Source organism: Sphaerodactylus townsendi, linkage group LG01 (genome assembly GCF_021028975.2).
Source record: "Sphaerodactylus townsendi isolate TG3544 linkage group LG01, MPM_Stown_v2.3, whole genome shotgun sequence".
In the NCBI taxonomy this organism is placed as follows: domain Eukaryota; kingdom Metazoa; phylum Chordata; class Lepidosauria; order Squamata; family Sphaerodactylidae; genus Sphaerodactylus; species Sphaerodactylus townsendi.
In genome coordinates, this window is record NC_059425.1 from 20733921 (window position 1) to 20746368 (window position 12448).

At 47.9% G+C, this 12448-nt stretch overlaps 1 protein-coding gene across 5 annotated transcripts in view; it reads right to left on the bottom strand.

The window, feature by feature from the left end:
- SEMA4A (semaphorin 4A) overlaps positions 1 to 12448 on the bottom strand; it is a 108051-nt gene that overhangs the window by 8101 nt on the left and 87502 nt on the right. For all 5 annotated transcript variants that reach the window (XM_048512983.1, XM_048512993.1, XM_048513003.1 and 2 more), the window contains 7 exons: positions 10362 to 10473; positions 8664 to 8780; positions 8289 to 8425; positions 6582 to 6751; positions 4832 to 4982; positions 3739 to 3928; positions 369 to 484 (listed from right to left, as the gene is read on the bottom strand). In XM_048512983.1, the coding sequence (XP_048368940.1) occupies positions 369 to 484; positions 3739 to 3928; positions 4832 to 4982; positions 6582 to 6751; positions 8289 to 8425; positions 8664 to 8780; positions 10362 to 10473 (993 nt within the window). The remainder of the gene's footprint in view (positions 1 to 368; positions 485 to 3738; positions 3929 to 4831; positions 4983 to 6581; positions 6752 to 8288; positions 8426 to 8663; positions 8781 to 10361; positions 10474 to 12448) is intronic.

The following is a 12448-nucleotide window of genomic DNA, read 5'->3' on the forward strand; positions in this document are numbered from 1 at the left end:
GTTGGACAACCCTGATCCTTCTCTCTGTATGATAGTGGCAAACTTTCTCCTGGAAATTACTAAACGCCAGTAGATTTCCTTCGACCTGTATTGTATATGCTTTTTAATCTGTTTTTTATTACTGTTGTACTGTTGTCTATGCCAATAAAGGCTTGCTTCTAATGTTGATTGTTATCATTTGGGTCCCTGCAGAAAAAGGATTAGCAGTCTGGTTCAGTCTGGGAAGACCTTTTCCTGCTGCACTTTAGCAGCCATTTCATGGTGGCACCTACCTTCCCGTTCACAAAATCCAGATGTGCCCCATCCTTGGGGGACCCTTGTCTAAGCTACAGACACAAGTAACTGATAGACAGAGACAAGCGACCTACTTTTTCAGGGGAGAGCAGCATGTTCCGAACAGGTTCCGCCTCCTCGAACAACTGGATCTCTTCGATGATGTGAGCTCCCCGGGTGGTGACCACTACTTTGTGAAGGGAACCATCCTCTGGAAAACAAATCCCAGATATGGATGTACTTTAAAATGTTTAAACCCAGGTTTGCAGCAATCCTGTACACATATAAGCTGCCTCATATTGCATCGGACAATCAGGGTCAATATTGTCTCCTGGCAGGGGTCTGCAAACTGCGGCTTTCCAGATGTTCATGGACTACAAATCCCATCAGCCCCTGCCAGCATGGCCAACAGGGGCTGATGGGAATTGTAGTCAATGAACATCTGGAGAGCCGCAGGTTGCAGACCCCTGATTGGCAGTGGCTTGCCAAGGTCTCCGGTGGAATCCTTCCAAATCACCCACAGCCTGGTCTTTTTAAATGGAGATGCTGGGGATTGAACCTGGAAATTTTTGATTGCCAGGTAGCGCTTTTTTTTTTTTACCCACTGAGCCACAGTCCCTCCTTCAGCAATTGGCCCAGAGAAGCCCCTGGCCATGCTTCAGGCACACACAGCTGCTCCCAACCCGACATTTTTCTCCCCATCAGACTCCCAGCATCAGTGTCCAGGCGGAAGGGAAAAGGAATTCTAAGTGAAAGCTGGTGGGAAGAAGAGGGGTGAACCCGGAAGCAGCTTCCTGGCTAAGGAAAAGCAGCCGCTCCGCAGAGGAGGAGAAGGGTGGGCAAGGGGCTTTTCCTTCTAATCTGGAGAACCGGGTTTGATTCCCCACTCCTCCACCCGAGTGGCAGAGGCTTATCTGGTGAACTAGATGTGTTTCTGAACTCCTACATTCCTGCTGGGTGGCCTTGGCCTGCACACTCCCACTCACGCCAGCTAGGTGACCTTGGGCTAGTCACAGCTTCTCTGAGCTCTCCCAGCACCACCTACCTCACAGGGTGTTTGTTGTGAGGGGGGAAGAGCAAGGAGATTGTAAGCCCCTTTGAGTCTCCTGCAGGAGAGAAAGGGGGGATATAAATCCAAACTACTCCTCCTCCCTCCTCCTCCTCCTCCTCCTCCTCTAAACTACCTACCTCACAAGGTGCCTGTTGTGGGGAGAGGAAGGGAAAGGAGCTTGTAAGCCACCTTGAGTCCCCTTACAGGAGAGAAAGGTGGGGTATAAATCCAAACTCCTCCTCCTCCTCCTCCTCCTCTTCTTCTTCCTCTTCTTCTTCCTCTGTGCAGTTTGCCTATCATCCCCTCCAACTTCCTCTGCCTGGCACTGGGGATACTTTCGAAATCCGTAACAAGCAGAGGCTAGCACACACGACTGGTTTCCGATGAACGGAATGTGACCATCTGAATAGCCCAGCTTAGCCCTAGCTTGCCAGATCCTGAAAGCTAAGCAGGGTTGGCTTTGGTTAGTTCTTGGATGGGAGGCCCCCGAGGGAACGCAGGGTTGCTACGCAGAGGCAGGCAATGGCAGATCACCTCTGATAAGTCTGGTTGTGACTCAACAGCATGCTCTTCTTTTTAGCTCTGTCCTGGACTGACTTGATTTTATCAGAGCTTGGAAATTAGTCCAGGTCAGCCCTCGTCAGTACTTGGATAGGAGGTCCAGGGCTGCTACACAGTGGCAAACTACCTCTGAATCTGAACCCCATTAGGGGTTGCTGTAAGTCAGCTGTGACCTGACAGCCAAAAAACAACAACAGCAGCAGCCAAGAAAAGAAAAAGAGAGGAAAAAAATAACGTCATGTGCAAGCTATAATTGGACAAGATGCCGGGGGATCTCGGAGTTTTATTGCCTTCCTTCTCCCAAGAAAAACAGCAATTCAGACTGAGGCCAAGTGGAAGGAGAGAAGAGATTTAACCCTTCCGTTGCCATGAAGTTTACTGATTGAGACTAGAGGCAGCTGTATTCTTACCAGGACAGCTGTAGAAAGAAACTGAGGAAGCCTCCGGAAAGGCCCATAACTCAGTGGAAGAACATCTGTGGAGAAAGCGAGAAGGGAAAAGCTCCCCCCCCCTCCCACATAAGACTAGGATGTGAGTCCTCTGCTGAGGCTGAAGAACGAGAAATTACAAAACAGACCAGAGGACGTATTTCTTCACACCACACACAGTTAAACTGTGGAACTTCCTGCCCCAGGATGTGGTGATGGCAGCCAACTTGAAAGGCTTTACGAGGGGAGTGGACATGTTCAAGAACCCATGGCTACTGGTCAACATGGCTACTAGTCATGATGCATACCTATTCTCGGGTGTAGTGGTTAAGAGCAGGTGCACTCTAAACTGGAGAACTGGGTTTGATTCCTCCCTCTGCCACTTGCGCTGTGGAGGCTTATCTGGGGAACCAGATTAGCTTGTGCACTCCAACACATGCCAGCTGGGTGACCTTGGGCTAGTCACAGTTCTTTGGAGCTCTCAGTCCAACCGACCTCACAGGGTGTTTGTTGTGAGGGGGGAAGGGAAAGGAGTTTGTAAGCCCCTTTGAGCCTCCTTACAGGAGAGAAATGGGGGATATAAATCCAACTCTTCTTCTTCCCCAGAATCAGAGGAGCATGCCTATTATATTAGGTGCTCTGGAGCACAAGCAGAATAATGCTGCTGCAGTTGTCTTGTTTGTGGGCGTCCTAGAGGCACCTGGTTGGCCACTGCGTGAACAGACTAGGGGACTTGATGGGCCTTGTCTGATCCAGCAGGGTTCTATTATTTTGCATACAGAAGGTCCCCGGTTCAGCCTCTTGCATCTCCAGTTAATTAGATCACAAGCAGCAGGTGATGGCGGAGACTCCAACCAGCAAATGTGACGAGATCCCTGCGTCCAGGTGTAGCGGGGGCAGCCGGAGGGAGTGGCCAGGGGAGGAGCCGACATCAGTTAGTTTTCTCCTGCCCTTTGTTCCTGTCGTGCCGGCAGCCTGGGCTTCGGACTGACGCTACCGTAAAGCGGGCTTACGTCCATTAAGCCCAATGGGGGCTTTGAGTCACCAGGAAGACTTTTTTGGATTCTAAGCCTCCATGCTGCCAGGAAACCTCGTTGGGAGCAGCAGGCCGGCATGGCCGCGGACAGGTGCTCGGTCCGTCAGATGGGGATGTAAATCAGCCAAAAGACCACCTGGTCCTTTGTCAGCCACTGACATGTTTCATCAATAGTGTTTGGAATCGTTACAGTTTTGACTGACTTTCAAGGTGTAGCCTGGTTTACAGGCCTGGTGTTTTTAATCAATTATTACTGTGTGCACTTGATAATAAATCTGTTCATTTTGTGATACAGACAGACAGACAGATATGGGTTTCCTGCTCAACCTTTGTGGTTCTCTAAATGTCAAATTAAACAAAGTGTTCTACCACACCAGTAAAAGCCATACCTGTTCCCAAGAACATCACAATGTACGGATCCCCGACAATGTTTGAGGTCTGGTGGACCATAATCCGAGTGTACAGGACATTCTGCTTCACCAGGAGAGGCTGATTTTTGTCAGGCAAAATCTTCTCGTCCATCAAGAAGTGCTCCTTAATGAACGTCAGGGCCCGGTCTGCAGAAGAGCCAACCGAACACTGTAGGAAGAGACACAATGTTGTAAAAAGACATCCTTAATGTGACCAGGAACATAAATGCAAGGGTTGTGTGCTGAATGCGTGCTTTGGAAAGCTGTCCAACTCCTGCACAAAAGTAACTAAAACTTTATGACAAAACTGTAACCTGCAGGAATATTTCATGGAGCAAGTGACCCCTTTCCCGATCGACGTACCTTCCCTGCGACCAGAGCAGTCGCGCAGGGCAGGGGGGCGTGTCCCCTGGCCTGGGCAACGCGCCAGAAGGTTGCAGGGAAGGTACGTCGATCGGACGACGGCGCAGCGCCGTCTTCCCTGCCTTTACCCGGACCGTTTGTGTGAACAGTCCCAGGGTGTGTGTGTCGGCGTTGTATACACCGACGCACCCCCCAGCGTGGCCGTGCGGAAACGGCCTAGCTGTGGAAACCTTTTATGGCCTATACACTGTAGGTATATTTTAGGAGTTTGTATCATTTGCAGTTATGAACTGTGATGAACTGTGATGCTTTTTAATGATGACCGACACCTTAAAGTGGGATATGAATGGTGGGATATGAATGTTTTAATAAAATAAAGGAATCAATAAAACAGGCACCTGGACTGAATCTTACCAAACCCTGGCTCAAACTTTGTGAAATCTCAGAAGACAGAGAGGTCTTTCATAATGTCCTGCCCCTCCTTGGGAAAAGGGAAGGAAGTGCCACTGGTCACAGAACCCAACTTCTAGTTATTCTCACCTTTAATTTTTTTAAAGCTGGTTACAGCGTGGTGTAGTGGTTAAGAGCAGGTGCACTCTAATCTGGAGAACCAGGTTTGAAATGAAATCTGACCACACTAGTGCTGTGCACATGCAGTGTGTGCACTCCCTAGCACTGCCCAGACATTAGGGCTGGAAGAAATACTCACGCTGCCAGGACGGGGATCAATCGCTGGCCCGTTGTAGGTCATCCATTGTGAGCAATCCTTGTTGAACTCCTTGAATTTCCCTTCAAAGGCTTGCTTGATAGCCTCAAAGTCAAAGACACAGACCGCTGAGCTCTGCAGATTTCCCCTCCGCCTGCACACAGATGTAACAAGTTAGTTGCATAGCTAGATCTGAAACTAACTGCACACACCCAGCGAGGTTTTGCATTCTTATGACTTCACAGCCTCTGGGACTCCACCCAAGACCAGATTCTGTGAGGTCAGCCTCAGGGAAACCCCTTCCCCAACACAGACCACTCGCAGGGTGGAACTATTTTCCAAGGGGATGGGTTGCTCTGGGAAGCGGGCAAGACCTCTGCAGCAAGACACTCAGTAGTTATTTGTTAGTGGAGAGAAAAAGAGACTTTGGCCCAGTCATACTTTGGCTGATCCACCTCACAGGGGTGTCAGGAAGACTGTGAACAGGGAGACACGCATTGACCTAAGCGTCCCAAAAGAAGGGGAGAAGGCAGAAATATTTCTAATTACTATTTATCTGCAATATTTTTATTGCGCCTTTCTGCCCAGTTAGGACCACCATGGTGGCTAACAATTAAAACAGCATAATAAAACACATCATAAAATTCAATTCAAATTAATGAAATTCATCATAAAAAATGGAGGGAAGATTTAAGAATATGGAACGTTCTAAAGGAGTTTGTTCATGTGATATGACTATGGTTGAAACACTTGACCATTCTTTGTTTCTATGCCCTAAATACAATAAGATACGCATGAAATACATGAATTCCATTTTCTTGCAATGTTCTCAGTGGCATGAGTGTTATAAGATACCCAATCTCCTGAACAGCTCTGATGTGCTCTTTTGTGAAACTGTTGCAAATTTTATACTGGAAATTAGTAATTTTAACTGTATTTCTTAACCTTGTTTTGTTTTTAAATTTTGTCCTGTTTTATATGCCAATAAAGGCTTGTCATCATAAAATTCAATTCAAAACAGTGTGTGTGTGTGTGTGTATAACTAAACAGAAGGCAGCAAATGGTATAGTGGTTAAGAGCAGGTGTACTTTAATCTGGAGGAACCAGGTGATTCCCCACTCTGCCGCTTGAGCTGTGGAGGCTTATCTGGGGAATTCAGATCAGCCTGTGCACTCCCACATACACCAGCTGGGTGACCTTGGGCTAGTCACAGCTTTTTGGAGCTCTCTCAGCCCCACCTACCTCACAGGGTGTTTGTTGTGAGCGGGGAAGGGAAAGGAGTTTGTAAGCCCCTTTGAATCTCCTACAGGAGAGAAAGGGGGGGATATAAATCCAACTCTTCTTCTTCAAATTAAAACACAAGGGAGAAAGGAGAGATCGCTGAAAGAATGCCAGACAAAACAAAGAAAGTCTTCATTCGCTGGCAGAAGAGGACAAACGAATGTCCTTGGGAAGGGAGTTTTCATCATTCTGGTGCTATGACCATGAAGGTCTTCTTGGGGGCTGCCACCCATCTAACCCCAGAGAGCAAGACAAACATGGAAAGTTTGAGCGGGGGGAAAAACACAGCGCAATCGATATAGACGTAATTAATTAGCCTGTTTGTAATGCTATACAATTTGCTTTCAGAGGATGTTTAGGTCAGATCTAGGAAGCACGAAGAGAAAACCCAAGGGGAATCTTTGTCCAGGGCTCTCGCTAGCCCTACCGCACACAAGTCAAGCCCAGCACCCCAACAGGTCCCCTGGCTTACCACTGAGAAGTGAAGATGCCGTAGAAAACAGTGCCGCCTCCCGGCTCCGAGATAGCAACGATGTGCTGGATGACGTTGTATGGAAATTCCCCCTTGTGGGAGCAGGAGAGCTGAGCTTTTAGAAAGGTGGTCCATTTCTTCTGAAGCACTTTGTCTCCTCCGGCGTCATTCTGGAAAGGGCAAGAAAGCAAGGATCTGGCGCAAACCGTCCACTTGCGGCAGGGCAAACGTGCAAAGTCCCAAGGTCAGACTTGTGCCTCTCCCATTAACAGGGGAGGCTAGTGTATGCCTTGCCCTAAAACTCATGGCAGCAGCTTCCACGCACGGAATACAGGTCGCAGCCTTCTCGGGTTGCTCTGGAATTTGGAATTCAGATAGACTGCCTCCAAATAGGGAGGTTCCGTTTAGCTGAGGCTAGTCACCGTCTCTTCACCTATATGCAGGTAAAGTGCTATCAAAGTCGCATGCAACTAATGGCAACCTCAGTGAGGGGTTTACAAGGCAAGTGAGAGGAAAAGGTGGTTTGCCATTGCCCTCCTCTAAGAGTCCTCTTAGATGCTCTCCCTTCCAAGTACCGAACCTGATGAGATCAGGCGACAGCGTGCCACCTCCCTTCCCTGCCGTCAAGTATATTCCGTGGATTTATTCAATCCTGTTTTTTTAAAAATCCATTTCATTTAGCAGCAACCACCCCATCTTGTGGCAGTGAGTTTCAAAGTCTCTTTCCGTGCTTCTGCAGCATTTTTCATTAATTTTACAAAATCTCCCTTCCAGTTCATCCTTTTCTTTCTACACTAAAAAGCTCCAAATAGGATGCTGTCGGGCTCTGTTCCTTCGTATGCTGGACACTTTCCACTCCCCACAAGCTCCCTCACTATCCCCCAACCCCGTAGGCCTCAGTTGGGAGAAGGGATTTCACATCACTCTTCTCTTCCTCTCCTCTCCTGTGTGGTGTAGTCGTTAAGAGCAGGTGCACTCTAATCTGGAGAACCGGGTTTGATTCCCCGCTCTGCCACTTGAGTTGTGGAGGCTTATCTGGGGAACCAGATTAGCTTGTGCACTCCAACACATGCCAGCTGGGTGACCTTGGGCTAGTCGCAGTTCTTTGGAGCTCTCTCAGCCCCACCTACCTCACAGGGTTTTTGATGGGGTGGGGAGCTGGGAAGGGCAAGGAGATTGTAAGCCCCTTAGAGTCTCCTTACAGGAGAGAAAGGGGGGATATAAATCCAAACTCTTCTTCCTCTTCTGGAAGGGAGGACCCAACCAGAGTCAGAGGACACCCTGCCTCCATCAACACATGAGTAAAATCTTATCTATGCAGGACCAAACCAGTCATGACTATTAAAGCGTGTTTATTTTTGCATTCATGTGTCTAAAGGAGAGAACACAGCCACAAAGATGCATACTGAGACCTTTGTTTGGGTGTGATAGAAAGTCGGGAAGCTGCTGGAAATTATGATGGGTGAGAGCGTTCCAGGTGCTCCTCCGCTGCTCTCACCTCCATTTTTCACATGCTGGTGGCTACCAACAGCCAGATCACAGGGCATCGCTTCCCAGGGATAATGAAAACTCCCTTCTTGGAAGCACCCCCAAATCAAAACAAAACAAGCATCGTCAGTGCCCCTTTGCTCAGATGACAATCAGTGCCAAGGCCTGGCAAAAAATTAGACAAGACAGCAATAAGTAAACCTTTCTGGCACGTCTCACCTTGCACACCCGAGCCACTCTGGAAACCTTCATTTTGTCAAAGAAGTCATACTCGCCCGTTTCCGAGAAGAAGAAATAGACTTTGTCGTCATCTGGAGGGCTGGGGATGTTGAACGAAGCCACGAAGGCTGCATCAGCTAGGAGAGAGCCACATAAAAACAGATGCTGAGGACGCTCTTTGCCCTGCAGGTCACGGCCCCTTTGGTGGAAATCCTCAGGGGAACTGCCGGTTGCCTTGGAAATCTTATCTGGGTACCCGGCAAATTGGTTGCCTAGGTGACCAAGCTGGCTGGTGGAATACTGCTGGATACTAGTCTGGGGCAGCTGAGGGGCTTCCCTATTCCCATAATGCCCCAGTTCAGACTGTGCCCTTACCATTCAGCCAGGTAAAGAAGAAATCGGACTTCAGAACGACTCGGTTGCCCAGGGTACGAGAGATGATGGGCTCATTGCCTTGGAAGTTGTTCATAGTACCTGTGTAAAGCTCTCCATCTGAGGAGCAGAGGAAGAACAGAAGATTATTCCATATGCTTCAGTTGTCTTTACTTACCAGGGATGGGGCTGGTTTCCTGATGGTGCTCGCCTTCCAAAGAGGTTGCCTGCCGCACCTCAGCCCAAACTACTACACTGGCCTTGCCTTTTTTATTTACTGATTCAGGTTATTTATAGTCCGCCATTTTCCCTGAGACCCAAGGTGGATTACATGGAGTAAATCAAGTACAATCAACAGTATGGCATATCCAATGAGCAATACAACAAAGTTTGGGCTGTAGAAATCAGAAAAATACAGAAGTCTCAGAGCTGAAACAAAAAACAATGATATGGTAAGTGGTGTACCGATCTGAAGAAGCAGGATTTGGATTTATAGCCCTCTTTTCTCTCCTGTAAGGAGACTCAAGGTGGCTTACAAGCTCCTTTCCCTTCCTCTCCCCACAACAGACACCTGGTGAGGCAGGTGGGGCTGAGAGAATTCAGAGAGAACTGTGATCAGCTCAAGGTTACCCTGCAGGAATGTGTAGGAGTGGGGAAACGCATCTGGTTCACCAGATAAGCCTCTGCCACTCAGGAGGAAGAGTAGGGAATCAAACCCAGTTCTCCAGATTAGAATCCACCTGCTCTTAACCACTACACCATGCTGAAGCCTACTTATAATGTTTGGTAGAAATACAGTGGTATAGGTCACTGAATCTATCCCTTCAGCGTGCCACTTTCTGACCATTTCATCACATTGCAGCTCCATTTACCTGCCCCAACAACTCAAAATAATAACAACTGTGTGTCGGCAAGTTGCAACCAACTGGTGGTGACCCCAAGACAATGGGGTTTTCCAAAGCAAGAGATGAGCAGAGGTGATTTGCTACTGCTTTCCTCCTTATAGCAGCTCCAGTCCTCTCCGGTGACGTCCCATCTGAGCACCAGCCCTGCCTAGCTTCCAAGATCGGACTTGCCTCCTTCCAATCAAGATGCCACACCAAGAACTGTGACTCACGCAGAAACACAGGAGGGCTCTTCCAAAGACTATTAATTAATACATTCTAACTGCTCCCATTGCTCGGGTATAATCCCTACGTTTTGGCACCAGTCCCTATCTGTGCCTCCTGAGGATGCAATGTTAACATTTTTCATGTGAGCTGTTACAGCTCTCGTCCTACCAGGCTCCGTCTTCATCCCCAGGCAATCTAGAAGTTAATCTTGGAACGGGAAGTGGATCCATAGCCCCAAGTGTCAACACACACATACCACAAGCACACACTGCGGTGCCACAGAGTAAGGCAGCCTGCCGTTCCTCACCTCCAGCTACAGAAGTGAGCACTGTTTACTTTATTTAGTACATCGTTTAATTTATTTAGTACATTTTATCCTGCCTTTCCTCCGAGCAGCTCAGGACAATTAACTAGTTATTGCAGGGCAATTACGGCAGGGTTTTTTGGTGCTGTCTCTCTTGGTGCTGGAAGCAGCAGCAGCAGCCGCCTTCTGGGCTTTTCCACTAGTTGAAAACATGTTATGGCTGAAGATATGCACACAGCAAGCAGAGTCAGACCTTCAACCCACACCACCAGCCTTTTAACTTACCCACAACAATGGCTGTATTGTCGTAGTTAGGATCATACGGGCACAGGCCTTTCCCCTTCTGGAAGAGCGGCTGTCCGCTTTCATCCGTCCCCAGGCTGAAATCACCCAGTTCCTTAAAAAAGAAAGACAGGGAAAGACGGAGGAGAAACAGGGTGAATATGCAGCCATCCTACAAAACCCAAGCTCTTTATTAAGAGATTTATATCCCTCTTTCCTCCCTAATGGGAAACTAAAGTGGTTTACAACGCCATTTTTCCATTTTATCCTGGCCACCACCCTGTGACACAGGTCAGGCTAAGACAAAGTGACACCAGGGTCACTGAGCAAACTTCCATGAGTGGGGATTTGACCCTGGGGCTCTCAGATCCAAGTCGGACGCGTTAACCACTACACCACAGTATAATAATCTCTTCTGGAGCATCCCAAATCCTTGACACAATTCAGCATTCCTTCTGGCTGCCGAATATCAAAGGGTTTGAGAAGTATCTCCTGGTCTTTTAGTGACAGCATCTGTTTTATTTGTTCCGGATGGGAGTCACATCTACACCTCAGCTTTGAACTGATTTAAACATGCTGCGTGAGGGAGAAAAGACCTCCTAAGGACGCTTCCAACCTTTCCACCAAATCTCAGGATTCTTTCGTGGGAAGGTACCACACAGTGAAAACTGGTGATGAAGCGTGTCCTCTCATCACAGAGGCCACGAACCAAGGAAGTCCCACATTCAAATTTCACCTCTGCTTCACCAGCAATGCAATCCTCAGTAGACTGCCATCCTTCTAAGCCCACTGTCAGGAGATGGAAAGAAAATTCCCACTAAGAAATTTCCCTCAGATAAAGACTGTGTGAAGGTCAGAGTCGGGCAGAGGTGGGATGCAGCAGGTTCTCACCAGTTCCCGAGAGTGGGTTCTAATTATCTGTGTGTGTGCAGAGAGGGGGTTACTAATTGGGTCTGCTTTTCCGTTAGAAATTCCATTAGGTCCAAAAATCATAAAGTCCTGTTGTTTCCTATGTGGCTGGTTAGCGAAGGTAGAAAACGGGATAATTCTCCCTGTTGGCCTGTTTTAAAAACATGTTTTAGAAATATGGTAAAGTTCCTTGTTTAAGGAAAGTATCCTTCTTTTGATTTCTAGAAACAAAATTAAGTATTTGAAAGTATTAATTATTTGACAGGCAGTCAATTAGAGGAGAAGTAGTTGTTTCTGTTGGCAGTAGACGATAGGACTTGCTATAATGAGTTTAAATTATGGACGGAAAGATACCAGCTGGAAATTAGGAACTTTTTTTTTACAGTAAGAGTTTTTTACAGTAACAGAGAAATTATTAATGCCCCGCTCCTGGAATGCCCGGCCACGCCCCCATCATGCCCCGCCCAGCCCCATTGGCACTACGCCACTGTTTGAATCCCATCACCATGGGAACCTGTTACTAAAATTTTTGGATCCCACCACTGGAGTCAGGGGTTTGGAGGATGAAGCTCCCAGTTCTCGCGAGTTCCGTCAGTAAATTCACTGTGGGCGCAATATGCTCGAGTAAATTCTGTGGTCACAGATGCACAAGAGCAGACACAGGAGGAAGAGGACAGAGCCACAGAGGCCGGGAAAGGACCTGAAGGGATTGATGAGTGTCGCAAAGAGAATCATCCGGAGACTGAGGGATAGAGTAAAGAAACGGAAAGCGGCAGGCAGGAAACGTCAGCACTGCCTCAGACGGTCACCCTGCTTGCCTCTCAAGAGCTCACACAGGCCCAGAAGCCCAGCCCGTGCTTTTTCGATGTCAGGAGCAGGCGGAATATGAGGAACAGAATGTTAATGCAGTTAATCCTGTGTGTTTTGTTTGGGAACATGGTTAGCTATACAGAAAACACAAACCCAAGTGTTATGATCTGACCAAACGCTAAGTGAGACAGTTTGATCTGACAAATTGATTTATACAACCATGTCCGTCTCTTGATGTCAATGGACTCAAAGGGGCAGAACTCTGTTTGGGATGATAATCCAGGCGGCCTTTGTGAAGCTGCTCTCTCACCGCCTTAGCCAGTGGTGGCGAACCTATGGCACTCCAGATGTTCATGGACTACAATTCCCAT